Below are 25,831 nucleotides of genomic sequence, written 5' to 3' on the forward strand. Positions count from 1 at the left end.
GGTCTCTGGCATTTTCCACAATCCCTCCCGAGAGCGACGCCAGACCAATCTCTGCGTGAGTGACAATCTTTCCAGGGGTCGCACGGTTATCATCACTTCCAAGCCCTTTTATAACACAAATCTACACACCCACACAGAAACGCGACGCATCCCTCACGTCGACGTAGGCAACATGTACATGACGGTACCGAGGGCCGTGAGCCCGACACCGGCCCACCACCACCGATCCGCATTGTAAAACTCACTGACCGGGGTTTGAATGACGCCCTCTTTCCCGCCCATCAGCACCTGCTGCGGCTCACCATCTCTCTTGACCTTCGCCTTCCCCGTCGCCTGTGACACACTCGTCGGGTTCAGCGTCTGCGTGGGCAGCATCTGTGGTGGGTTGTAGACCAGGTACATGGGCTGCAAGGGCGCTCCGTCGAACTTGAACAGGTTCAGGCGCGGGACGTTGTGGAACGGGTCCGTCAGCACTTGGTAGGACTTGAACAGTTCGGGCTGTTCATAACGGATATAGACGGCGTTGTCGTAGGAGCAGGGCGCGCTGGTGAGCTGACGGCCGTCGACGCCGAACGGCGTGAGCGTGATGGAACCGTCGGCCGCGATCGTGTACGTGCCGTGCTGCCATTGCATTATCGACGAGGGACATTGGGGAGTCGTTGCTAAGGGGAGCCCATTGTGTCAGTACCACTAAACCGCGTCATACATGCCTGTCCATTTCGGGACAGGAAACATCAGGAACAGAAACAGTGGCAGGGAGCGCCAGTAGTGTAAACTCAGGAGCCCTGGAGGCAGGCGGGAGTGTAGACAAAACATACGATTCGGAATAGCACGATAGTATGCTTCCTCGTAAAACCCATCCGCCGTGAACGAGTATGAAATGCCCGCGAGGTCGGGCTCGATTAACTTGTCGGCCACGGGGTCGTAGAAGCCCTGTTCACTCATATATGGCGTTAGCCTCTGATATGTCCATATCTCCGGTGCCACGCAGTTCATTCCTCTTATGTGGCATGGGTGTGTCTGGCCGGGGAAGACTGACTGGTCCGGTGAGGACTTTCTTCGACTTTGTGGTCCATGTGCCTACGAGTGCGGCGTCATATTGGGCTCTCGCGAGGCCGAGCAGGCCGAGGGACAAAGCTAGAACGTTGGATAATGAGTGCATCATCGTTGCATGGCTTTGCTGTATGGCAGATCTGCGTCCGTGTCTCTCCGTCCGTGGGACAGTTCGGGGTCGAGTCTCGGTCTGGATGAGGGCGTGCCGCACGGGAAAGAAAGTTCCTGGTCACAGAGAGTAAGGTGGACAGAACAGGCACGAGGGTGAAGAAAGAGTGGAGGGAATGTGTCGTGTGGTCTGTTGGTCGGCGTCTGGACATGAAATCTGGAATCTCACCCTGAGGCGTCAGTGCCGGCCTTGGGGATGTCGACGCCCGAGGAGGCTGAGGCGCATGTGCAGGGGTCTTTCGAGGTGCCGCAGTCTGGCTTGTTTGAGGCTGGTGGGGTCCTTTGATTCGTCGGACGTGGCCCTGAAGATCGTTTTCGCCCACTTTGTTCGGGGTGAGCAGCCGATTGCTTCAAAAATAGTGCCATTACGCGTGCTGCTGATTATCACGACAACAGCCTGCTGCAGAAGCGCAGCGAACAGAGGCTTATAGCAGTCATCACGGGCATGCTCAAACGACCGCGTCGCTAGAGTGACAAGGCAGGTCTCGAGTGTCATGACATGCAAAGAGCGCCAAGTTGGGGACCTCCCTCGATGAGGTCGCGACTCTGTGTCCAAGCTCTACGAACAGTCTCGACCATGGCTCTGAAAGAGCAAAAGAGCGCGCTGAGGAAACGTATTGCGGAAAAACTTAAGGAGCTTGACTCGGAGGAAATTGAAAGGCAATGTAGGCGACCTCATGTCTGCCTCGAACTCTTGCTGATGGCGCCAAGCCGCAATTGTCACCAAGAAGGTGCTTCAAATGAGAGCCTATCAAGAGGCAAAGTCCGTTGCCATCTTCTTATCAATGCCCGGCAGAGAAGTCTCGACGCGTGAAATTGTGCTTCATGCGCTCGGGGAAGGCAAGTCGGTCTTTGTGCCCTACCTTCATCCAGGACAAAGACCAAAGTCAAAAATCATGGACATGTTGCAATTGCAAGACAAGGAGGATTTTCATTCTTTGAAGCCGGATGCTTGGGGCATTCCCTCGCTCTCGGAAGACTCAGTCGGCAGAAGGAGGAATGCTCTTGGTGGATTCGGTCTTTCGAATGAGTCAGTGGACAACCAGCAAGCGACACCGAGCTTGGACGTCGTATTCATGCCAGCAGTAGCTTTTGATCAAGCTCACCGCCGACTCGGCCATGGCAAAGGCTTCTATGACCGCTACCTCTCCAAATATAAGAACGCTCTTGACTCTCGATCGACCACACGTCCAATGCCGGCACTTGGTAAAGTTGTCCAATGCCGTATGTCTTGGACTTAGCACTAAGTCGTCTCTTCTAGTGGGCATTGCTTTGCGCCAGCAGATTTTGGCACCCGAAGAATCTCTTCCTGCCGATGAGAACGATTGGCCGGTTGATCAATTTGTGGTGGCCGACGTTGACTGATGGCTGAGCACAGCTTGTCCTTCGGCGCGCTTTCTGCTTTCGATGTCCGGCTCGGGCGCTGACACCGACCTAGTGACCAAAAGACCTAGGCTGAACGAGAGCTGCGCGCGTGGCTGAAAAGAAGGAAACCACGGTGTCTCTCTAGTCAAGGGACTGGATCAGCGAAACATTGTCACCCTTGAGTAAAATTTGGCCTGCAACCCTATTAGTCCAGCATCCTTCTAGCGCTGGGGACATATCATACCAAGCTGCCTTCTCTTTTGTGGGGTATCTTTTGTGGCTAATTGCACCTCGACCGCGTCGTCGATCACCAGGTTCATGAATTCGTCGAAACCCTGTCGAAGCATTAGCATTTTCGGCGACACTAGAGCTTCAAGAAGTCACATACCCTGATCTTTCCTTCGATGCGCGTCAGCAAGTTCTCGTAGAGCCATATTGAGACCGTTGACCGCTTCTGCAATAGACTGAAAATGAAATGAATGGGCGCAAGCAGAGTCTTGCGACCACCGCCACCTCCACGGCCTGTCATCGTGTGTAGTGACTATTTGCAGATGGATAATATCCCAGCAGCGTGTTGCTTAGTATCACAGTAAAGAGAGCCCAGTGTTTGTGTATTGTCGTCGCATCCAGTGGTAAAGGAGAGACAAATTTCCGCTATATTGAAAATGCGGAGCAACGCAAGGCTGAAGTGGGTGGCTGGCAAGGCTGCGCCATGCATGAAAACTGACTTGAGGTCATATCACAAAACAATCACTTCCACTTCATCTCGCTCACGGCTTCTTGAAATCCCCCACAACCTGCGCCCTGCCTGCATCTTCTCCCCAATCCGTCACTCCTTTCTTAACAATCCTTCTTTCTCTGCTCACAAACAAAGGTCAGCGACCAAATTTTTACTGCTGCTGCGCGGCCGGTTGTCTATCGCTGCCCCTCATTCTGACCTCACCCTCTATCTGCGGCGATGGCAAGCGGGACAAATTCGCCGGCAGGCTTTGCCCCAGTCCTCTCAGCCTTGAAGACTATGCAAAGCAATGCCGCTAGAGATGACAAATCTGGCGCGCACGAGTTCCTTGAGAAGTTTCAGAAATCAGTGCGTCAGAGTCCATGAGATCGTGTACATTCAAACTGATCGGCAATAGTCGGAAGCGTGGAACACCACACATGCAATTCTTCAGGATTCGTCGGCGCCGTTAGAAGCCAGATTGTTCGCAGCGACCACTCTGAAGGGAAAGGTGCGACTATCACTCCCGCCGCAAGATGGAGGACTGATTGTGTTTCAGATTACCTATGACCTGCATCAACTCCCGCCCGAAGCCCTTACACCTCTCCGAGATTCTCTCCTCACTTTACTTCAACTATACACCCCGGGACCCCGACCGATACGGACACAGCTATGTGTATGTCTGGCGCACCTTGCGATCCAGTTGACATCGTGGAAAGATGTCTTGCGGACAGTAGGATCGGCTGTTGGCAACAGTAGCGATGGCGGAGATTGTCTACTCGACTTCCTGCGAATCCTACCAGAAGAGGTTACAGAAGGCCGCAAGATCAACCTTTCAGTATGTTCGACCACACAACATTCTGAGCGCGACTTTGCAGCAACTCAGTCCTGGCGGCCGATCACAGTCTAATGCAGCATTTTGCAATTTTAGGAAGAGGAACTCGCCGATAGGACCAAGGAACTCCTGGAGGATAATTCCGCTCAGGTTTTGAACCTTTTGGTCTCCTACGCTCAGTCATCAAGTAAGTCCTGTTATGGATCGGTGATCAAAAGCCCTGACAGACCTTCTCTAGCCCAGGCAGCCCATAACCCACGGCTCTACGAATGTATCGCATCATGGCTTAGAGAAATTCCAACGTTGGACGTTCTCAGCTCACCTCTATTGAATGAAATCATGGATGCCCTGCACGACAGCGATTCATTCGAAGCGGCAGTGGATTGCCTAAGCACCATGTTCAGAGATACCCGGGACATCGACGAGTCACAAAGTGCCATCAGAATTCTTTACCCCAGAGTGGTCAAGTTAAGGCCCATGATCGCCGAAGCCGCCAAGACCGAAGACAACGATCTCATGAAAGGCATCACGAGACTCTTTGCCGAAGCTGGTGAGGCATGGGTTATCCTCATTGCACGCATGCCGGGCGACTTCCGGGAACTCGTTGAGTGCGTCCTCGAATGCTGCGTGCGGGACAAAGACAGAGATGCTATCGCCGTCACATTCATGTTCTGGTATGAACTCAAGCAGATTCTCACACTCGAAAAATACATTCCGGCCAGGACTGCCCTTGCAGACCTCTTCTCCAAACTTGTCGACGTCATGATCAAGCATCTTGAATTCCCTACGCCAGAGAACGGCGATGAGAAAGATCTCTTCGATGGTGATCGGGAGGCAGAGGACAAGTTTCGCAGTTTCAGGCACAGTATGGGCGATGTCCTGAAGGACTGCTGTGAAGTTATCGGTGTCACCCAGTGCCTGACCAAAGCCTTCGCCCTGATCCAGTCCTGGGGTCAAACCTATGGTCCACAAGTCTCAGGCACCACTGTGCCGCACTGGCAGGAGCTTGAGGCGCCTCTTTTTAGTCTGAGGGCTATGGGTCGTATGGTCAGTCCAGAGGAGAGCACCGTGCTTCCACAGTTCATACCTCTCCTCACTTCAGTGCCGGATCACGAAAAGCTCAAGTTCCAAGCAATCATGGCACTAGCTCGCTACACTGAGTGGACAGCTCAACATCCTGAAACACTCGAGGCACAGCTCAACTATGTCATCTCGGGCTTCGGCCACCCGTCGCAAGAAGTTGTACAGGCATCAGCATTGGCTTTCAAGTTCCTCGGCACCGACTGCCAAAAGCTACTGGGGGACCATATCTCACAACTCCATCAGTTCTATGAGAGTGTCCTTGACAAGCTCAAACCAGCGAGTCAAGAAGAGGTCACGGAAGGCGTCGCCGCGGTGGTCGCTGTGCAGCCAGTCAACAAGATTTATGAGAGTATGAAGCTGTTCATTGATCCTGTCATGCGGCGGGTGGTATCCCTGGCCTCACAAGCAACCGACGAAAACGCCGAGAAGACCGTGGCTGATTATCTCCAGCTCGTCAACATCTTTTTTGAATGGGTTCAGCCCTACGTTTCCCCTTCAGAAGAGAACCCTGCGGTGAGATATTGCCAAGAAGTTCTTCCGGCCCTCTCACAGATCGCAAAACACTTCACTCGTTCAATGCCAATACTGGAGAGAGTCTGCAAGTGCTGGCGGACGATGGTAGTCTCATATCGAACTGCCACGGCACCTCTCCTCCCCACTCTCGCAACCAGTATTGCTGAGGGATTTGCAGCCTCGCGTCAAGGCTGTTTTCTGTGGGCTACGGATGCCGTCATTCGAGAGTTCTCTTACGGTGCCGAATTCGTCGATGAGGCCACAAGCGACAATGTCTATCAGTTCTTTGCTCAGCAGGCGACTGTCTTCTTCAGGATTCTGTCAGGATTGCAACCAGTCGAGCTCCCAGACGTGATTGAGGACTTCTTCCGGCTAGCCTCTGATGCAGTGCGGTTTTATCCAAAGAAGACAATCACATCTAACCTCGCCCTGCCAATGGTCCAAGCTTCGTTAACAGCTCTAACATTGACGCTGTTGGAGCCAGTCCAAGCAACGCTGCATTTCTTGAGAGATTTCTTGGATTTTGGGTTTGAGAGGCCACCAGTGTCCAGTTTCAATGGGCCAGAGGGTGAGCCTGCCCCTGGCAATTCTCTGGAAGTTCGAGCCGCGGTAAGACAGGTCATCAATTCGGTGGGTCAGGAGCTGGTGCATCGAGTCTTGACAGGCATGATGTTCAGTTTCCCGGAGGACTGTTTTCCAGATGCCTCCGGCGTACTACTTTCTCTGTTCAACTTAGGACCGCAAGCCGCTGCTCAATGGGTGCAGGGCACACTGCAAGCACTGCCAGCTGGGACGCTCAAGCCAGCAGAAGCGAGCAAGCTGATGCGGAGCATAGGCGACAAACTTCAGCAGAATGAGCCACGTAAGGTGCGCGTGCTGCTGCAGGACTTTACGAACTCATACCGAAGACGGAACGTGGCGCCTCGTGAAGGGTTAGGAAGGTTGGAAGCAGCCAGATTCAAGTTCAGCGGATAAAATGTGGTTGAAAATTTCGTCCTTGTTCGCGACTAGCGACTACATTTCTCAACGGTGCCAGCTCCATCAGGATACTTGTGACCGATCTGGTAGCAATGCAGAGGCAGTTGATCGACAGGTTAAGCATTAGCAGCACCCTGTACCGGACGCATCGAAGCGTCCAAGTCACTCTAGGGCACTCTTAACTCTCATCTGCGCCCGGTACTACGTCCTCACCTGCTTGATACGACTTCCTCACCTGCTTGATACGACGGAACGGTGCTGCTCAGAACATAGCCAACATCAAACTCTTCTGTGATACCAACACCACCTTAAGAAAGCATATACCCTTTCATTTTCGCGACTTTTTCAACAATAGCACCAGGTTCCAGCATTAGAACCGTCTACCTTCATCACAGCACGGCTTCCGACAAGGACGAGTTATGGGCCGAACCCTAGCCATCATGTTGAGTTGGATCAATTGGGTATGAGGCAGATCAACGCTGTCAGACAACCTTGGACTGATAGCATACTTTGCGAGGAAAGGGCTGCAAGTCTTGAGGGTCCCTGTTCACGAGTGGTGAGATGCTCCTGGAACCCATTTGGCCGGTCATATGGCAAGATTGTGCCTCAGCATAAGACGCCGCCGCACCCAGCATCAGACGATGCCAGCAAAAGTCGGATCATGAACTCCTCTGTTGAAAGCTGGTCACGTCAACGAGATAGCCATGAACCGGTGGACATATCTAGGGCGTGGACGCCGCGCGAGCAGCCATCACGGGCCACACCAGATTTTCGATACCTGTGTCACGTTCCTCAATATTGATCCACGTACCGCTTGACTCGTTATTTTTTTCTCAGCTCGAATGCATTACCATGACCTGTCGTAGTCGTACGGCTGCGATAGTGGCACCAGTCTGGCCGACGAGTGACAACAACGCGACTGTAAAAGGCAGCAGACCATCATGTCCCAGACCAAATCCCTGTCCACACCTTCTACAAGCCCAATCCCTCGTCCCCAGTTCTTCCGTAGACCCTGTTTGCTCCGCGTCATGGACAAACATCCACACAGTCCCAACGATTCCATAGTGATTGTCAGTGAACCGAGACCCACCCGGTCGTCCAGCCCCGCCAATCACACGGTGTACAAATATCCCTTGGGAGCCCGGATATCCCTCTTCAAGAAAGAGCTATCCAGGGACCCTGTTTCAACTTTGTCGAGATACAAAGTCTCAGGTAGAGCCTTGACAGCAGCGGTCCAGGTCGGCGCCTCTTCGCGTTCGAAGCTGGTACTTCTGTTCTCGGAAGAGTCGATTGATTTATCCCGCCGGAGTCCTAGTTCTAGGCGCCAATTGAACGCCTCGACCAGTGCTTCGACCATGCTGGCGAGTACGGCGTAGGTGACGGGGTCTGGGTCCTTAGGGTCTCGAACGCGACAGAGCCGCCAGGACGATTCGCCGTGGAAGAAGAAATACTCGCACTCGTAGCTCATTTGGATCAGATCACCACAACAGATACCCGCGTAGCGACGAGAAAGTGAACAGAGCCACGTATCGCACATGCGAAACAGAGGCATTTGACGGAGCTGCCTGATGCCTTGCTGCTGTAAGCCTTGGAAATTTGCTCCATCTCGTTCGAGCTCCGCCACAGCAGGCCGAGGTGGTGGCTCGAAATACCATGGAAACGGCCACAGGAGACGGCGCAACTGTCTCCATGGATCAGGGCAGAGCCGCAAACGTCTGATAGAGGTGCGTACTTTGAGCGGAGATGCGCTCAGGTAGACAAGACACGGAGCCATGTGTGCTGGCCAAATGTCAAGAGGAGACTTTGGGATGGTGGACTTGTCTCCCTTCCTTCAAGCAATAGCGACGTCTCCCATCCGCATTAATCAGACTCTGGCGGTCTCGCCAACAACGAGGGTCGAGACCAAGCACGTTGCATCTTGCCTTAGCATACTGTTGAGGGTCGGTCTGCTCAACGAGAAGAACGAGTCGGCGGAGAGCATTCCGTTCTCATCGACGGCGACCCACAATGTAAATAGCAACCGTCGTTCGGAATCGTCTCTAAGGGCATACGTCGAACCTCGAGTGCTTGAAGTAGTCCGTACTCCGTTCTCATACAGTGAGCCAGGTCCTTCTAGCTCGTACGGTGCGCCACTACTACTATCTGCGCAACTCAACTTTCCCCGCAGGAAAAGTTCCGACCAGCATGAGGATCCTCGTCCGTCGCTGAAAGAACCAAGCCAGCATCGTCTCTGCGAATTGTGCGTCTCTCGAGACCATCCACGCCGCTACTGCACCGAAAGACGCTCCTACCACATTGTATTAGGCAACTAATACCACACCACTTACGGAGCACGCACCCTCTAAGTTCCCCGTTCCAGTCAGTCCGTCGCCAACATGCGCGCCCGCCGGTCAAAGAGATACCGCAAGATCATGTCCGCGTACCAAATGTCCTTCTCCTTCCGCGAACCGTACCAAGTGCTCCTGGACTCTCACTTCCTCAAGACATGCCACTCCTTCCACATGTCGCTGCAAAAATACGTAGAAAACACCCTGCACGGGAAATGCAACCTCTTTGTCACGAAATGCACGCTTGCGAAGATCATGGACGCGCACCAGAAGCAGAAGGAACGCAACGCAGGAGAAGGCAAAGCGAGGGGCCCGACCCGGCCTGACTTCCTGCCCCCACCGACGGAGGTCCCCCTGCGGCATTGCAAGCACAAGAATGACGAGGGCGAAGAGCTGGGCATCGTGAGTGAGGCGCGGTGTCTGCTCGATCTTCTGGCCGGACAGCCGCGCGGCAACGAGCACGCCAAGAATAAACAGCACTATATCCTTGCGACGGCGGAGGCGGAGGAGAGGGAACAACGCGGGCGAGGATTCATCGACGTGCGGGAGAGAGCGAGGTTAATTCCCGGTGTGCCGATCATATATGTCAAGAGGAGTGTGATGATTCTCGAGGAGATGAGCGGAGTCAGCGAGCGGGCGATCAAGAAGGTGGAGAAGGAAAAATTCGACGAAGGGTTGTTAGGGCTTGCTGGGCGGAAGAGAAAGAGGGGTGAGGATGACGAGGAAGGCGAGGGCGAGCGAGATGATGATTTCTTTGGAGACGAGCAACGGGATGGTGCGACTACGAAGACCAGAGGCATGAGGAGAGCTAAAGGGCCAAATCCGCTGAGCGTTAAGAAAAAGAAGAATAAAGAGCCGGCCAAGGTATCACGACCGGGAGAGGGTGATGCACCCGTCGATTCAGAGGCCGAGCCCAAACGGAAGAAGCCGACGAGAAGAGGCGGCAGAAGAGTTGCAGCAAGAAGGGACTCTACGGAACAAGAGACGGCACAAGAGCCTTCTGCGGGAACGGGGTCAGAAGCGTGAGTGGGGGACCCTCATAGCGCTGGCCAGCCATGGTGTTTTCTTTTCTTCCCGAGATACCCTGAATGCGACTCGAATGTGATTGCAAAAGCGAACTCGAATGTGATTGCGAATGCGACCGTCAAGACATGAGATTGAATCCCCCTGTACCTTCTTATACACGTCCTACCTCTCTTTCTCTCGCTCGTCTTCTCTCGTCTTCTCTCTTCTCCTCTTATCTTCTCCCGTCGTGACGCATCTCAGAGTCCTGCCCTCTCTCTTCGAATATCACACTCCTACGCCCCTCCCCGCCGCCATACTGTAACTCACTTCGCCAGAAACGCCCTCCCGTAAACGAACAGGCCCGTCGCAGCCAACACGCTCAACCCGGCAGGCAGAGGCTTCCCCGTCTTGATCGCCCTGGGGATCGAACTGCCCGCGAGCAACACCGATGCGAGCAACGCGAGTTCCACGCCGTAGGGTTGGCGTTTCGAGATGCGGTAGCCGCCGAGACCGTACTGCGCGCGCGCGAGTGAAAGATGATGTTAGTGCCCGGGGGTGGTCAAGTTTCAACAGGGTCACAAGTGGGAGAGGGAGAGAATTCGCAAAACGTACCAGGAAACCGACTGTGAGGCCGGCTGCGATGGAGGGGATCGATCCCGTGCGCACGTAGCCTGTTATGCCGCCCACGGAAGTGAGGGCGGAGAGGATGTAGGCTGGGTTCTCGGACTGTCGTGGCACGCCGTGTTAGTGGGCCACGCCCCAACTCTTCCGGTATGGGGCTTTACCATGTTGACTGCTTCAAGGCAGAATCCGAAGGTTCGACTGAGAGATCTTCTGGTGCAGGGAGAGAAGGATCATGTCGAGGTGGAGTGAACATTTGGTGATGTTGACAATGACGAGACAGCTACCCCGACATTCGGGTGAGAATGTCCCGCCTTCCGAGTTGCGTACATCAGACGACTTTTCATGGGCTCACGGAGTCTTCGACGGATCACTCTGGGAAACACTTGGGTATTAATGATTATAATTATGTTTTAATCATCAGCTCAGCAGGCAAGACAATGCTTTCCCAAACCGGTCGTGAACAACAGTTTATATCACTTTGTATAAGAATAGTCATCAAACCAAAACCACAAAAGACAACCATAACCCAACCAGCGTCATGATGAATGAGTGAGAATGTAAAGAAGCAGCACCATTGCCGCTCGATTCTCCTTCTCCCGGAGGCGTATTCGTGGTATTTAAGATGGCCGTGCCATCGTCGTTATCATTTGCTCGGTTGTTAGTCGTAGAGTCGGTCTCGTTGTGGCTGGAAGTTGAATTATGGGTGCTGTTCTTCGGAACAGGTTGATTGTGGTAGTTACGGATGATGGTGCTGGCTTGTTCGGCGATGCCGTATGTCGAACTCATCAGATGTGCCGAGAAAGAGATTGGGGGAATGCTTGCATCCGCGACACGGACATTGGAAAGGCCGTACACGCGGAGGTTCGCATCGACGACACCGCCTTGTTCGAGAGGCAGCATGGCGCAGGTCGACGATGGATGAAACTCAGTGAAGACATTTCCTCGAAGCCAGTCTTCCCATTCTTGGTCAGATTCGACGTCCGGCCCAGGCCAGGTCTCCTCCGTCATGCTGCTAGCAAGTGGTTGAGCATTGCCCAAGCGCCGCGCAAGCTTGATACCCTGGCGTAGGACCTGGACATCAGCGGGGTGATTGAGATAATTTGGATTGATGATCGGGTAATCAAGCGGGTTAGACGAGGCGATGGAGATTTGGCCGTGACTGAAGGGATGCTGTAAGTTGGCACCAATCTGAATGACCCCATCCGTTGTGAGTCCTATCACAAGCTCGATCAGGCCAATGGGACTGGTGAGGATGGTGTTCGCTGTCGTGTCGTAGATAGCCTTGAAGCCATCAATGACGCCCGCGTCGGTGCTGGTGTTGGGGATGTACTCGTCAATGGCGCCATTGATGCTGCTTTGCAGACTGCCTACTCCGTTGCCGAAGAGCACGGAAGCATTCACGTATGCCGTTGCAGAATTCACGTATGACAAGAAGGTAGCATCATCCTGTAGCAGTTAGAAACATGTGACGGCTGCCAGAAGAGTCGGACGGTACCTTCTCGGTGCTAGCGTTGTTGGCGTATATGCTGCCTCCTGTGTCTGCATCCGTACTCCACATGATTGAGACGCTCTGCTTCAGTCAGCTTGCAGCCCATCTCACATGCATAGAATGACTCACTAGGTGATCCTGCAGATGCTGTCCGACGCCCGGCAGTTCTGAGACAACAGGAACTCCAGCAGCGTCGAGCACGTCCTTGGGTCCAATACCACTGTAAAGTAGGACAGCCGGACTTCCGACTGTGCCGCCCGCTAAGATGACCTCCTTCTTGACACCAACCGAGAGTGTCTCGGCACCGCCATTCAATGCGTATTCGACGGCGTTCGCGGTCAAGTTGCCCCTGGGAGAGGAGCTGTTAAACAGTAACCGTGTGACATGTGCATTGGCGACCACATCGTAATTCGCACGGGGCGGCAGGGGGTCGAGATAGCCAGAGCGGCTATATGAACGCGTCCAGTTGGTTGGGTTGATGGCGGATGTCGCGACGTATGCGCCCCAGTTTTCACCACCGTAGGCGTCAGTGGTACCGGCAACGCCGACATCACTGGTAGCGGCTGACCACGCGCCGACTTCAGGAAACGTGCTGCAGCACGGTCAGTATTGTGCCCTACATGTATGAGTTGTGGACTCACTAGCCAGGGTAGGACATATGAATTGGTCCTTGAGTACCATGACTCGCCGTGTTGAAAGTAATGCCGGCCTCCTCCTGAACGGAAGCATCAATCGGAGCACTGAACGCCTCGCTCTTCTTCATCGCCGCATACAGCGAGTCCCATGACCAGTTGTCGGCGCCCTTCATGTCGCCAAGCATAGTCTGCCATGCGTTGACCTCGATTTCGCCCGGTCGGTTCATGTAGAGCCCGTTGATCGCTGACGAACCACCGAGCACTTTCCCTCGAGGCCATGGTAGTTGACTGTTGTTGGCATGCGCTTGAGGCGTTGTGGTGAAGTTCCAGTTCAGATCCGTAGGCCATAAGGATTGATAGTATGCATACGCAGGAGTATCTGGGGCCAGGTCAGTGATCCTCCGGGTCTAGTAAGCACTAGGGGTCCTCACCTATACGGGTTTTGAGCTCGTCTCCAGTGGTCCCTGCTTCGAGGACGAGCACTGTGTGGTTTTTGTCTTCTGATAGGCGTGCGCCGAGGACGAGACCTGCCAGGCCTCCTCCAACAATAACAAAATCATATGAGTCTGCGATGCTCGTGCTGTCGATAATGTTCCGCGTCCGCAGCAAGTGTGGTTCGTCTTGAGCGAAGGGAGCAGCAAGCGCTTGCCCGGCCCACGCGACCAAAATGATAGACGTGAAGCTATGCATACTGTCTACTTCATGAGATATCACCGCGATACGCGAAGGAGGGGGAAAGAGATAGAGTCGATGGCATACTCGCAGAGGATGACACACGACTGCGCGGCTGCCATGGATAAAGATTGTCGGTCGCCGTTGACTCGACGCGTACTGGGTACCTAGTGTCTCGTTGCGAGGCAGGTGCCGGTGGACTGATCGCTGCTCACTGACGACGTTGGGTATGGCCCAACCCCACCCTTTTTAAAATTGTATACCTAGTCCACCACTAAGCATACCTATCAGAGATTTGGACATGGGCCCGTTACCCAGCCAGGTCAAGGTCAAGAAGGATGAGCGGAGCCTAGCAACGCCACCCGGGCAACGTTTCGTGTTTCACCAAATGACGATCTCGTTCTGGAGCCGCCATCACTGACGAATGGGCGACTATTTGATAGAAGCGAGCTGATAAGAACAACCGAGGTTTTGTCCAAGCAGGGTTCCGCACACCTTGCACATGCGAGCAAAGTGAGACACGAGAACTCGCGGGACCCATTATGATTATCGACGCGATTGTTGACAAAGGCAAAATCCAGGGGTAGAAAACTTTAACCGGGTTAAGCTCCAACAGGCGAGGCTGGAGATCGACACCACGAGGCTGTGCGTGGCTGTGTGACTGTGTGGCTGTGTGCTGCCGTGCCCCAAAGAAGCAGGTCGTGCGGTGCCGGCCACGTCGCTGCAACGCAGTGATGGCCTACGCCTATAGCTTTCTATGACAATCGGCCAACACATCCAGCAACCGTTGTTCCCAGCACGTTTCGCGCCCGTTGGCCACTCCCTCAACAATGGCTAAGAAGCCTGCAGCCCAGTCGCCCGCGACGAAGACGCCCGCCCCCGTTGCGGCGGCCAAACCTCTGCCACCAGCAACACACAAACCTTCGGGGTCGATCTCTTCAAATGCACCCCCGCCCGTAAAGCCTGTACCACAGAGCTCCTTGTCTCCTCGATCGTCACCGCAAGAGATCATCGTCCATGTGTGGAATAGATACCTCCAGGATACACCCTCGAGGACCATGCTGCTCGATGCCTTCATGGCATGGCTGGTGGTGGTTGGGGCTGTCCAATTCCTCTACTGCATCCTAGCTGGGAACTACGTACGTCACCTGCGACCCCGAGGGTAGCGGATCAACTGATCGAGTAATGAAATAGCCATTCAATGCCTTCCTATCCGGTTTCTGTTCAGCAGTCGGCCAATTTGTCCTAACAGCATCGTTACGCATGCAAACCTCGGAACGGCCTCCAACGGGCGCGTCGGCAGCGGCGAAGAAGTCGACAGCCAAGACCATCGACGGGATCAGCGGAGAAGTGATAGAACAGGGAAAGATCAGTTCCGAGAGAGCATTCGCAGACTTTGTGTTCGGCAGTCTCATCCTCCATGGCTTCTGCGTGAACTTCATCAACTGAGGAGATCCCCATGTACAACCACGGAAGTGAACCGAGTGGACGGTACGGCGCGTGTTCTTCGCCAACCGGGGTCAGGCTTGACCCTCGTAGAGCGACATGTTGCTGTTTATCCGGAAGTCACTCAGCCTGAAAAGCGTTGCATTTTTGTGGAAGCAAGCCAGGTCTGAACCAGAGAATCAAGATGGCAGAAGCATACGCCTGAGACATACGCATGTATGCACAAAGGCCAACAACTACCACACGGACAAGGTCAATACTGGGGACAGTCTTGGGTCTGCTTGCTAGACTAGGGCCCCAAGGACCCCTTCCCAAGGACAAAAGTGTACTACTATATGAGGCATAGAGAAAATCCAACCGGAGCGGCAATGAAGCGTATGAATCCGTGTCCAATCTCGATATATGTACATTGCACCCGTCGGTCCATATAGAACTACCAGCACGATCCGCGTCGGGGCTTTATATACACCCACGATCGCTCGCTCACAGTTCCGTCTTCCTCCTGCTCCGCCAACTCCCATGCCGCGTCGGATCCCTCGCGATGCCTTCCCACTCCCTGACCTTGTCCTGGCCCACGCTCTCAAACCCATACTTCAACCAACTCGCCTCGGCGGCCAGCTTGGCATATTTCTTCGCCCCCCTCGCACTGCCCACACTATTATACATCAAGGCGGCATGCCCGTACGCGTCGTCTAGAAACGCGTCGAGCCCTTCTTCCTTGTACAGCCTGACGAGCATTTCGGCCTTTTTGACGCTGGCCGTCGAGTTGGCCGTCCACTGCGCCAGCGCCCACTGCAGGGCGATGATATCCTGGGTGGCCCTGTCGCTGTCCTCGACCGTGCGGTGCTTGTGGTGGTGGTGCTTGTGCCCGCTGTAACTCTCCGGGGAACAGCGCGGACAAGTACAAGTGAACTGGAAGGTGTTTTCGAAATACTGCTGCCGGTCGGCGCGGAGCCGGAGAGGCGGCGCGTACGAGATGGTCAGCTCTTCGTCTTCCTCGACAGGCCGCACGGCGTGGACGTAGTGCGTGAGCAAGTCGCTGGAGAGGAAGTATTGGGCGCTGCACCCATCAAGTTAGTACCACATGACTGTACAAATCCGACATGTCGCGAGCGAACAAAAAAGAGACATGGTGTGTCAAAACGTACTTTGGCGCGCACGCGTGATTGAACCTCGACGACTCCGGGAACACAGCCAAGTGCATGAGTCCTCCGATCTGGATCTCGAACGCGTTCGCCTTGACCACGTCCTGGGCCACGACGCTGGGATCGTTGTAGATCTTCGCGAGGCCGAGATAGATGTTTCGGCTCGCTGGGGGCAGCTGGTCGACGGCCAACCGGAGATAGTACTCCCGGTCGTGTGTCGAGAGGGCATTCTCCATGTGCGCCAGCAGGTAAGGTGTATAGGCGGTGATCAAATCGCCGCGCTGCAGGGGCCGGGCCGCCAACATGCCCATGCCCTTGCCGCGGATCAGGGCAGTATACCACGGCTGGGTTGGGACATCGGGTTCAGGGTTGATGCCCCGGGAGGACAGTGATTCTGGGTCCTGGAACGGCGGGAGAGCGGCAAACTCCTGTGCGATTCTAGGTGTCGTGAAAATGGATATCCCTCGTCCGTTGCTGAACGTCGCGTTGGTATAGACACATAGTTGGTCCCCTATGCCGTCGAGGTGTTCTGTGCAGACGGGTTTGTGCGTCCAGGGGAAGTATGAGTCGGAGATTTCTTGTGTTTTCGAATGAGACGACCGAGTAGCGTGGGATCCGGCTTCGACACTGTCTTCACTCGACAATGTACTTCTTGACATGACCCGCTGTTCAGCTAGCGCTACCAGCTCGGTGCACGCAACAAGCGACACCACCAAAGAGACAACGCCTATAGAGACCAGCTCGAACTTCATGTTGAACAACCGTTACGAGAAACGCAAATAAACACCAGAACACGACGCACAAAGGAGAACAAACCCGGTTATACACAGGAGATGCTGTTGAAGTAGGTATGTAGTACTTTGTTGTCCGGTCCATCTTGAAACATGAAACACCACTCCGTGCGCCCTGGGCTAAGGGTTTCACATTTGGCGACCCCTATCAAGAGATGACAAGGGCTGCAGTAGTGCTGCCTTGGTTGTCACCGTACATACTCCTACTGCGTGATATAATCGTCTCGAAGGACGAGCTTGACGAGACGACCACAGGTACTCTACTCTGCGGTGGACATGGCAGACATGAGTGAAGATTATCGATCGAGTTGGGACAATGGACCTTTGAATACGGGAAACGGGTGGAAATGACGCAGCATGGGCGCGGCTTATCCTGTAACGACACGTTTTCGAAGCAGTCAATTCCTCAGTTTTATTTCGAGGACTTGTCCTGCTCATGAACATCTTCACCATTAATGAGTGGCCGTCGATATCGGGTACAAACTTATACGTGCTTTCGAACAGCCGCCGTCCCCAAAATCGGCCCATGTCGCCTGCTAAGCTGCTTGTTATCGACATGAATGTGGTCGTCGTGCGGAGGAAGTGAGGTCGATGCGGCGACCAGATGGGCAACGGTTTGAGGAACCATTGCAATAACTCCTGCTGCTCATCCTCAATTAGACTGTTTTTCACGCGCGTAGTGGCATACAAGCAAACACTAGGTATCATATCGACTGGGAGCAGGAAAAGTCACTCAGACGCCACCCCTCCTGAACCACGCCTCCAACCCAGTCTTCCAGGCACAGAACTCGCCATCTATCTGCGCCACAATCTCCAACGTTCTCGGTTCCAATCCGAACGCCTCTGACGCCGCCGTGCCCTCGTCTTTCATAGCCGCGTAACTCATCTGATCGTAATCTAATTCATCGTGCTGGTAGCTCACGCGGCCCAGATCCGCCATCACCACGTCTCGGCTCCGCACCCGATCCTCCGAGAACTTGATAGCGCGGACCTTGTCCATTCCCAACGGCCTGACATATGCGCGGACCTTGTCGAGCGCGTCGACCATGGCCTCGGAGCGCACGTTGCTAAACAGCTGCTTCTTGGTGACCGGGTCGAGCGTCCATTTCAGCCGCTGGACAGACACAGCCGGTTGCTTGGAGACCTGCGCGAGCAGCAGGCCGAGGACGTCAAAGTCACGAAACTCGGCCTCGATTTCCATGGACGATTCATACTGCGGAGCGTCCCGTGAGAGGATTGAGGAACCCGGTTTGAGCCAGGAGTAGGAGCGGAATGTTGTCACGGAGAGGTCAACGATGGGAGGCTCAGGCTCTTCGAGGGTATTCGTGGTCGCGTTCTGCTTGGAGCTGGGAGGCTGTAGAGCAGAGGTTTGGACGAGCGGTCTGAGCATGGATAGAATGTCGTCGGCTGTCTTGCGGACTGAGTCCGCGACCTTCTCCTGCTTCGGTCCCTCGGCGTATATTCGGAGACACACGAGGGCTCGGTTGGCAGGGACGCTGATGCTGGATTGTCCCTCCAGGTGGACAGAGATGGGCTTTGGTGCTGACAGGTATGATGGGATCCCAAGCACGCAGAGCACGGTGATGATCGTTTGCTTCAAGTAAGATGAGGCAATCATGGTGGCAAAGAACTGCCAGAATCCGAAAAAGCGGGAGCTTTCTCGTCCAGAACCAGCGCTGTTATTCGTCATGCTCATGCCCTCGACAGACGTGAACGGTTCTTAGTGCGTGCAACGGCTGGTACTTATGAGAGCATCATTGAACGTCGTGACAGGTGGTCTCATTGTCCGCGGCTGCTGTATCTGCTCTGCGACTCTGGACTCTAGCTCGCTCCACGAACTGCAGCCTAGGTCGCCAAGGTTTTTCCTTTGCGTTGCTGTCTTGTAAAGATAGTCCTGGCATGGTAAAGGCCAGGTTGTTGTCTCGAACGGAAGTCCTGGACCGGAAACTGTTTCCGCACCTCAGTCGCCGGCTTGGCTTTGCTAACGGGCCAGCACCTTGTGAAGAGGCTTCGGAGCGAAGGGTGTGCACTTGTGCAACCTGTTATGCTGAATATGGGAGCATCAATCTGAGAATAACTAGCGCCATTCTGGCGCTGTGACTTTTCTATTTCTAGATGTCCTTCGCCCTTGTATGCAAACACTTTTGGAATCCTGATATCGCTCGAACGCTCTAACATCGAAATGAAGACAGCAATACACCGTTCTAAATGCGGACATGGTCGTCACACGTAGCCATGACTGAGCTGATCTTGAACTGGTGGATAATCTCTTCCGCACAGCGCAAATTTCCATCATGGTAGGTTCTTCCGTGGCGGTATGATTGTATGGCACACACTTCATTCACCATGGAATTCCTGACCAAAGTCTTCGTCGTCGTCGTTTTCCACGTCATCGTCATCTGACCCTGCGACATCCATCCCTTCATCTTCAGATTCCGTATCTTCGGCCTCTTCACCAGGGATGCCCTTCCACGCGACATAGTCGCCTTCGATCCAATGCTTGCTGATCGGCAGATGATATGGGTCGTAGGGGAAGTAGCCTTCAAGTATGCCGTTATCCCCAACCCAGCTCAAGTCTCTGTCAGGGTTGCTGATGGTCAAGTCGGACATGTCGCGCCAATGAGTCGTAATTCGCACATGCCTGTTTTCTTCCAGCTTGGGATAGATGTAGAACAGCTGCAACGCGTGCGTGAGCTTGGCGAATTGCTCAACAATCACTGGCGTGCACACGCGCAGAGGGTTGAGCGGCGAGTACATGGCTGCTCGGAGCGCTTCGCGTAACGACTCGGGGAAATGGAATGTCTCGATTTCTTCTTCTTCGACCTCGAAGTCCGATTCGTCATCGGAGCTGGAGGAAGCGATGTCCCGCCATCGGAAGCAGAAGATGTACAGGATCGCTTGGAACGCAGCGTAAAAGTCACCATACCGCTTGAGGTCTGGACCGCGACAGCCGGGTTCGTAAGACTTGCGTAGAATTGTCAAGTGGTCGCATAAGAGTTCCAAACAGTCTTGAACCACTTGCGGAGATACATGCGCACCGCGACCCACAAAGCCTGAGAAGTAGGCAGCAGCGCTGTGTCGGAGATGATGTGGTTGCTTCTTGTCAACAAGCACAGCCACGCAAGACGTGACAAATCGGTCGACAATGATAGGATCTGCCTGCGCGAAGTGGAAGACCAGGAACTGTGGATGTCGGGCTCGGTATGTTGGGAGAATTTGAGTATGAAATTGAGAAACAATCTGTTCGATGGTGCTGTCTCGTGTCTGTAGAGTCGTGGAAGCGGTGAGTTTGGCATAGTACTGAAACAGGATGTCCATGATTAAGTCGACCTGTTTGATGTCCTCTTTCAATTTTCGTCGACGAGCAGTGGCGGCGTCGACGCTTTCATCTTCTTCTATATCTGACTCGTCAGTCGTGCTTGCATCATCGCTCTGTTCATCGAGGCCACCCTTCAGCATGTCCTGGGAAGAGCCTGGGACAAGTGTTTGTGAAGACGACATGTGGCTGAGTAAGTCATCTTCAGCGTCCTCTTCCTCTTCATCCAGGTCCACCTGCACCGCCACATCCAGCTTGATGAGCTCTCTCAGCACCAAGTTTAAGATTTCGGACGTCAGCTCTGGCACGTGGTTGATCATTTCCATGAAATTGCGGATGTATGTCATTCGCTCCTCGCCCTTTTGGAAATCAAACTCTAAGCGCGCAGCTATTCGATCGGCAAGTGCGGCGGGCGAGGAGGGAACGTTATCGGCGATGTGCTGAATAGCTCGTAGGACACGCCGATGAATTTTTGGCTGTCTGACAGGAGCTGCACGCTGAATTCGGCGTGTTTTCTGGGGCCCAAGCAAGTCGACCAACACCGACATTATCTTCGACTGGTATCCACGCTGCGCCGCAGCCAGGTTGTTCAGGAATCTGACAAAAAGGGCGTAATATTGCTCCTCTCTTCCGATCCATTCGCTGTACAAAATCGCATTCACGAGGCCGCTGCAATCTTTGTCGAGCGAGGTGACGTTGGCCAGCAGAGCCTGAAGGTGTAATCTGAGCTTCTTGGTGGAGGGCGCATTTAATTTGTCTGGTGAGGTGCTGAAATAGCTCTTGATCCTCTCGTACGCTTCGTCTTCTCTGAGACGGTGTCTTTCAATCGCCCTGCGGACTTGCTCTCTGACAACGAGAGGGTCGAGGTCTTCGTCGTCGTCGGCAGACACTATCTCAACATCGGAATCAAAAGTCACTCGGGAGCGCTTCGAGGGACTCGAAGGAATGTCCATGGCATTGCTTTCGTCCAGCGACCGTTTCAACGTCGTCCGCCTCGTCATCGGTTGAGGTCTTGATGGTTTGGGAGGAAGAGAAGGAGCTGAAAAGCTGGGGGGAAGAGCAGGCCGACGGCCCTTTGGGCGCGGGGCTATCATGACCGCAACGGGACCCGAGAGCCACTTTTTGACGTATCATGAGAGGGACGAGAAGGTATAAGCATACAGTTAGGCTGATACAGAAAATCCCTTGCTAGATGTGACTGTAAAAATCTAGTCTTCAAGCTAGCAAGATGCCATCATGATTGCTGGCAAGTTGAAGAAAATAATACAAAATTCATTTCGTGCGCGGAAAAGCTATACCCCTTTGGGCTATGAGGCACGCACGCATTCAGTCATCAGTCACCGCTTCCTCAATTGTGTGTCACTTCGGCTTGACTCACTTCACAGTCGACGAAACGGTCTATTCCTAGCTTCAAAGCCCCGATGGAATCAATGACTCAATGGTGTTTTAGGTTCCTACACAGTCTTACAAGTAAGCCCTCTGGCTAATTCTCTCTGTCCCTCGGATCTTATCAAAGTTCGACGCCGCATCCTTGCCAAACAATTCGATCCTGTGTCCTAGTGCTCGTCTGAGGATCCAGTCATTGCTGTTGATGTCCTCTTCGACTGCATCTTCTTCGAGCGGCGGAATCTTATCGCTCCCGTCCAGTCGCTTGAGTTTTACATCGTTCTCCGGCCTATTGAAGTACACCAGTGAATACCGTGTATAATTCGCCTGCTCTCCTGGTGGGGCAACGACACGGTGGATGTTTGAGCGAAGAAGGCCATTGGTAAATTTCACCATGGCATCTCCGAGATTTATGATGGCGTGGTTTCTAGATTTTTTCAGTTTGACATTCAACAACTGTATCCTGATAGTCCGACCCGTGGAGTAATACTTACGGAAGGGGTTTGACGTAACACCACTGTGCATCACGGCCCGGTGGAAGGACTTGCAAACCGCCGAGCCGGTTGAAGAGGACCGTTACGCTTCCAAAATCGGTATGTTCGCCCAGAGCTGTCCGTCGGTCGTCGCTGGGCTGCGGTGGCGCCTTAATAAACCGGACTTGGTCCCCAGAATGGCCATCGAGACGGTGCATATTCTGCAAAGTGTTTGGTGGTAGTTGCAGATGATCGTTGAGGAGTTCGAGAACAAGTGTGACAATGCCGTGGGCCGACGATATGAATGATTTGAGGAGTGGACGTCTTGAAGTGAGCACCTCGGGGGCTGGTAAGGGATCCATGAGTCCAAACATATCGTCTTTGGACACCTGCTTGTTGTCAAAGGTTTGCGGGACGCTTTTGATACTATTCACCACTCACATTGTAAAACTCGTTGCGATCGAGATTGCCATCTTTGTCCACCACATTGGCACCATAGCCCTTATATCCAAAATAGGATTTCTTTTGCTGGAAGTCGTATTGCTTCTTTTCTTCTTGTGGAAGGTCAAACAACTTCTCGCCAACTCGGAAAAGTTCATCAGCATCGGCCAGGATGGAGTCGCCTGGGCCAGAAAGGTCGAGGTAGAAGAAGCCGAGATCCTCACAAGCCCTGACAAACCGATTTACTTCCTCGGGATCTTGGTCAAGCAATTTGGCGAGCGAGAGCCGAAGAAGAGGTGCCGTTGGCACATCATCTGGGAAGCGGGGAGCATTTTCGTATTCCTGCTTCGGCGCAGAGAAGGCTTCGACTTGTTGAGACGCCATGGTAATGTTGTTATATGCGTTCGAAACGCTTCAATGAATCGTCGGCGCAGTGGAAAGTCATTCGGTTTTATATAGCCGCTCGCTTCTGGCCGAGGTCGCCTATCTCCACTTTCTCTCCACGTTTTGCTGGGCTGCCATGACGAAGCCTCCAGACTCCGGGTGGGGGAGCAGAGTGAGATAGAACGAGGAGAGCTGTTGTCATTGGATATTCGTGACTGGCTCTCCGCTGACAGCTCGGTGTTCCCTCGGGCAGAATTCAGCTTATTCCCCGGGATACTGGATTTGACTCCTTGTCTTCCACCTGGGCATGCTATCCCTACAACGTATTCTCCTATGGATGGACGTGAATGTCATCACGGCAGTACACCTCATTCCAGATATTGGGGTATTGCCGACTTCAAAGAACGGGAAACTCCATATCAGCTCCGTGGTAGGAATTATCTTCCAACGCGAGATCCCTGTTTGCTGGGGGTCTTTCCTGTCTTTCCGGGCAGTTTGCAAACCCCTTCAGAAATGCTTGTGTGGCGTTTCACGTCTGCATTCCTGGAATCCTGCATTCGACCGGCCCAACCTGATTCTTGATAAACAGCTGATCAAGCGTCTTATAGCAGACCTCCCATTCCAAGATAGGATGTTGAGAAAGGCTGGCTTTGTTAGGGCTGGCTCTGTTGAGAACCGCGGATTTTGACTTCCCCACCATCACATTCAGTGTTGGAAACACCGAAACATGTTGATCGACCGTCAGAACGGGGATTGTAAATCTCGATTTGCCTGGCGCCGATTCCGCTAGTATTGCTTGGAAGCCGTCTCTTTCGTCTTCGAGCATTTCGTACACCTTTTGTACGTCAGACTCGGAATAAGGGCGAATACGAATCCTCGAAAGACCCTCGATACTGTCAGCCCGCACGCGGATCCAGTATCGATGATCCCAGAGCAGCCACGCCGACCAGAGTTTCTTTTCGTGACTCTCATCGGCAGTATAAATCGGATCAGGGTCGCTGGAGTATTTCCCTTTGACAATCTTACCTTGTCTGGGGAAACGGAAACCCATCGTGGCGCGGTCAAGCTCTCTTCTGCGCATAGGCGGCCGCGACATCGTCCAGACGGTGCTTCGCCGGTCCCGTTGAAGCCGGCGATGGTCACCTTCGCTGTTATCCTCTTCGTGGTCAGACGTGGCCTTGTACTGACTTTCGCTCTGCGTGTTCTCGCTTTTCTCGAGTAAAGCCTGTTGCACAGTCATTTGCTCTCCACCTCTTCGCTGATTCCTCTCAAGGAATTCCCTAAGATTATGTCGGGGCACCAGAGTTGGCTCAGCATCGTCTTTTGACTGTGGGCTCACCACACTTGTCAATCTCGCCAAAGCGTACCCGCCAGCTTCCGGGTCGGCTTCGCATGAAGTATGAAAGTGGGGCGGGAGAGAAACAGTCATACGGCCGGACCGTAGATCAAAGACATCTATTGTCATCATCCGCAGAATCGACTCTCCCCGTAGAGCAAGAGACTTCGCGGAACTTTGGGCCCTTCTCTGGACCTCTAGTATCGAAGGTCCCTGCAATGCTCGTGGTAAGGCGTAGTGGGTCCTTAGATGGCGGACAGCGTTTCGCAAAGTCAGTGTCGGATCGAAGTTGGTCTTATCGAGGACATATGGAATGTCGTATGTGGCGCAAAACTGGAGGATAGCAGATTTCGGAAACGCCAGAAGCGGTCGGTGCACCTGGATACCACTTGAAGAAGGTACCAGTGTCTCACCTTGGTGGATGCGGACAGGGTCATCTGAAGCTTTTTTCACCCCCCAACGAGCACAAGCGTCACGCAACGAGGCCTCGAAGCCAGTGTGTCGAATTGCCGCCTGTGCGCCTTTGATATCTTCGCAGCAAGGTATTGTGCCATGCTCGGGTATGCCTTGCCGGCCAAGAAAGGAGTCGTTAGAGTTGCGTATAAGCCGCATGAGGATCGTCTCAACCTGATCATCCTGATGATGCCCTAGAAAGATGTGGCTGATCTTTCTTCGGATGGCCGTTTCAGCAATCAATCGATAACGAGCTCGGCGAGCTTGCATTTCGAAGCCAGGCAGGCTTGCAGGGTCAGTGGCGGCCGGCCACTGCATCTCGAGAATATCGCTTTCGATTCCTATAGTCCATCAGTACAATGCCCGGGAAGAGGAGTTGTATTTCCCACCGAGTTTCCGAAGCTGTGAGCCAACATACTTAGCCTCCTCGCCACTTTCTTTCCTTGCATTATGATTGACGATAAATGCCACTGGCTTGGTCATTGTATCGGTGGATCTCAGTGAGAGTTGCCTGAGCAAGAAGGCCAATGCCATAGAGTCGGGACCTCCGCTAACGCAAACGCCTGAAAATGTTAGAATGAAGCCACATCATCGAGACGAATGCATACCAACTGGAACTGCCTGTCTTCTACCCAGCTCCAGCTCATGCTTGTTCCAGATGCTTTTGAGAAAGCTGCTGGCTGCCAAAGCCAAGCTCCGCTCAGCATTGTGCATTCGACTTCCAATCGCGTGCGCCATAGTGATCAAGATCTGGCTTTTGCCTTTAAACAGAGACTAGACTAATCCCTGCACGCACTGACGAACCGGCATCTACCGCCAGCAGGCTCATACCAGCGTACATGTAGCTGACTTGAGTATCTTGGGTTGGAAGACATCCTCAACACCTGCCTCGGCATAGGTCGCATCAAGGAAACAGCAACAAGTCCACTAACAACAGCCTTAGGAAGCTGTTCGGTGATCGCGATGCATGGTATTCTATTGACTTGTCGGAAGCAGAGAGGTAAATGAGAAGTGTTGTTGCAATGTTCGTGACACGCAACGGCGATTTGTTCCTCTACGGAGCAGCAATGCGACCGCGATAGACATGCTCCGCAGGACTCTACGTCATCAAGCAGCCTCGCAGTCTGGTCCAGACCTCCGCACGTCTTTGGTGATAAGCGGACGGGATCAAATATCCTTACAGATGTGCCCGGTT

The 25,831-nt window shown here is 53.6% G+C and overlaps 13 protein-coding genes across 13 annotated transcripts; 4 read left to right on the forward strand and 9 right to left on the reverse strand.

Moving 5' to 3' along the window:
• Positions 1–153: 153 nt before the first annotated feature.
• On the reverse strand, positions 154–1,165 carry G647_07246 (uncharacterized protein; the record flags this gene model as incomplete). The annotated part of the gene is made up of 3 exons (XM_008731562.1): positions 154–662; positions 819–933; positions 1,040–1,165. 3 exons carry the CDS (start codon positions 1,163–1,165, stop codon positions 154–156), a joined length of 750 nt encoding a protein of 249 aa, XP_008729784.1.
• A 633-nt stretch (positions 1,166–1,798) lies between these two features.
• Positions 1,799–2,586, forward strand: G647_07247 (5-formyltetrahydrofolate cyclo-ligase; the record flags this gene model as incomplete). Its single annotated transcript, XM_008731563.1, has 3 exons — positions 1,799–1,886; positions 1,933–2,427; positions 2,483–2,586. The coding sequence occupies 3 exons, from the start codon at positions 1,799–1,801 to the stop codon at positions 2,584–2,586; spliced, it is 687 nt and encodes a 228-aa protein (XP_008729785.1).
• Positions 2,587–2,727: 141 nt separating this feature from the next.
• On the reverse strand, positions 2,728–3,115 carry G647_07248 (uncharacterized protein; the record flags this gene model as incomplete). Its single annotated transcript, XM_008731564.1, has 3 exons — positions 2,728–2,780; positions 2,831–2,921; positions 2,975–3,115. The coding sequence occupies 3 exons, from the start codon at positions 3,113–3,115 to the stop codon at positions 2,728–2,730; spliced, it is 285 nt and encodes a 94-aa protein (XP_008729786.1).
• A 429-nt stretch (positions 3,116–3,544) lies between these two features.
• On the forward strand, positions 3,545–6,710 carry G647_07249 (uncharacterized protein; the record flags this gene model as incomplete). Its single annotated transcript, XM_008731565.1, has 5 exons — positions 3,545–3,673; positions 3,723–3,815; positions 3,864–4,142; positions 4,236–4,326; positions 4,378–6,710. The coding sequence occupies 5 exons, from the start codon at positions 3,545–3,547 to the stop codon at positions 6,708–6,710; spliced, it is 2,925 nt and encodes a 974-aa protein (XP_008729787.1).
• Positions 6,711–7,824: 1,114 nt separating this feature from the next.
• G647_07250 (uncharacterized protein) lies at positions 7,825–8,487 on the reverse strand (the record flags this gene model as incomplete). The annotated part of the gene is made up of 2 exons (XM_008731566.1): positions 7,825–8,394; positions 8,446–8,487. 2 exons carry the CDS (start codon positions 8,485–8,487, stop codon positions 7,825–7,827), a joined length of 612 nt encoding a protein of 203 aa, XP_008729788.1.
• Positions 8,488–9,088: 601 nt separating this feature from the next.
• Positions 9,089–10,066, forward strand: G647_07251 (uncharacterized protein; the record flags this gene model as incomplete). Its single annotated transcript, XM_008731567.1, has 1 exon — positions 9,089–10,066. The coding sequence occupies one exon, from the start codon at positions 9,089–9,091 to the stop codon at positions 10,064–10,066; it is 978 nt and encodes a 325-aa protein (XP_008729789.1).
• A 302-nt stretch (positions 10,067–10,368) lies between these two features.
• Positions 10,369–13,483, reverse strand: G647_07252 (uncharacterized protein; the record flags this gene model as incomplete). Its single annotated transcript, XM_008731568.1, has 7 exons — positions 10,369–10,560; positions 10,658–10,771; positions 11,171–12,115; positions 12,165–12,239; positions 12,288–12,750; positions 12,800–13,172; positions 13,225–13,483. The coding sequence occupies 7 exons, from the start codon at positions 13,481–13,483 to the stop codon at positions 10,369–10,371; spliced, it is 2,421 nt and encodes an 806-aa protein (XP_008729790.1).
• An 812-nt stretch (positions 13,484–14,295) lies between these two features.
• G647_07253 (uncharacterized protein) lies at positions 14,296–14,914 on the forward strand (the record flags this gene model as incomplete). The annotated part of the gene is made up of 2 exons (XM_008731569.1): positions 14,296–14,604; positions 14,660–14,914. The coding sequence occupies 2 exons, from the start codon at positions 14,296–14,298 to the stop codon at positions 14,912–14,914; spliced, it is 564 nt and encodes a 187-aa protein (XP_008729791.1).
• Positions 14,915–15,394: 480 nt separating this feature from the next.
• On the reverse strand, positions 15,395–16,808 carry G647_07254 (uncharacterized protein; the record flags this gene model as incomplete). The annotated part of the gene is made up of 2 exons (XM_008731570.1): positions 15,395–15,971; positions 16,060–16,808. The coding sequence occupies 2 exons, from the start codon at positions 16,806–16,808 to the stop codon at positions 15,395–15,397; spliced, it is 1,326 nt and encodes a 441-aa protein (XP_008729792.1).
• A 772-nt stretch (positions 16,809–17,580) lies between these two features.
• Positions 17,581–18,465, reverse strand: G647_07255 (uncharacterized protein; the record flags this gene model as incomplete). The annotated part of the gene is made up of 1 exon (XM_008731571.1): positions 17,581–18,465. One exon carries the CDS (start codon positions 18,463–18,465, stop codon positions 17,581–17,583), a length of 885 nt encoding a protein of 294 aa, XP_008729793.1.
• A 719-nt stretch (positions 18,466–19,184) lies between these two features.
• Positions 19,185–21,164, reverse strand: G647_07256 (uncharacterized protein; the record flags this gene model as incomplete). Its single annotated transcript, XM_008731572.1, has 1 exon — positions 19,185–21,164. One exon carries the CDS (start codon positions 21,162–21,164, stop codon positions 19,185–19,187), a length of 1,980 nt encoding a protein of 659 aa, XP_008729794.1.
• A 463-nt stretch (positions 21,165–21,627) lies between these two features.
• G647_07257 (uncharacterized protein) lies at positions 21,628–22,847 on the reverse strand (the record flags this gene model as incomplete). The annotated part of the gene is made up of 3 exons (XM_008731573.1): positions 21,628–21,976; positions 22,044–22,411; positions 22,464–22,847. The coding sequence occupies 3 exons, from the start codon at positions 22,845–22,847 to the stop codon at positions 21,628–21,630; spliced, it is 1,101 nt and encodes a 366-aa protein (XP_008729795.1).
• Positions 22,848–23,376: 529 nt separating this feature from the next.
• G647_07258 (uncharacterized protein) lies at positions 23,377–25,170 on the reverse strand (the record flags this gene model as incomplete). The annotated part of the gene is made up of 2 exons (XM_008731574.1): positions 23,377–24,977; positions 25,026–25,170. The coding sequence occupies 2 exons, from the start codon at positions 25,168–25,170 to the stop codon at positions 23,377–23,379; spliced, it is 1,746 nt and encodes a 581-aa protein (XP_008729796.1).
• Positions 25,171–25,831: the final 661 nt, after the last annotated feature.

This window comes from Cladophialophora carrionii (assembly GCF_000365165.1).
Source record: "Cladophialophora carrionii CBS 160.54 unplaced genomic scaffold supercont1.6, whole genome shotgun sequence".
NCBI classification, from domain to species: domain Eukaryota; kingdom Fungi; phylum Ascomycota; class Eurotiomycetes; order Chaetothyriales; family Herpotrichiellaceae; genus Cladophialophora; species Cladophialophora carrionii.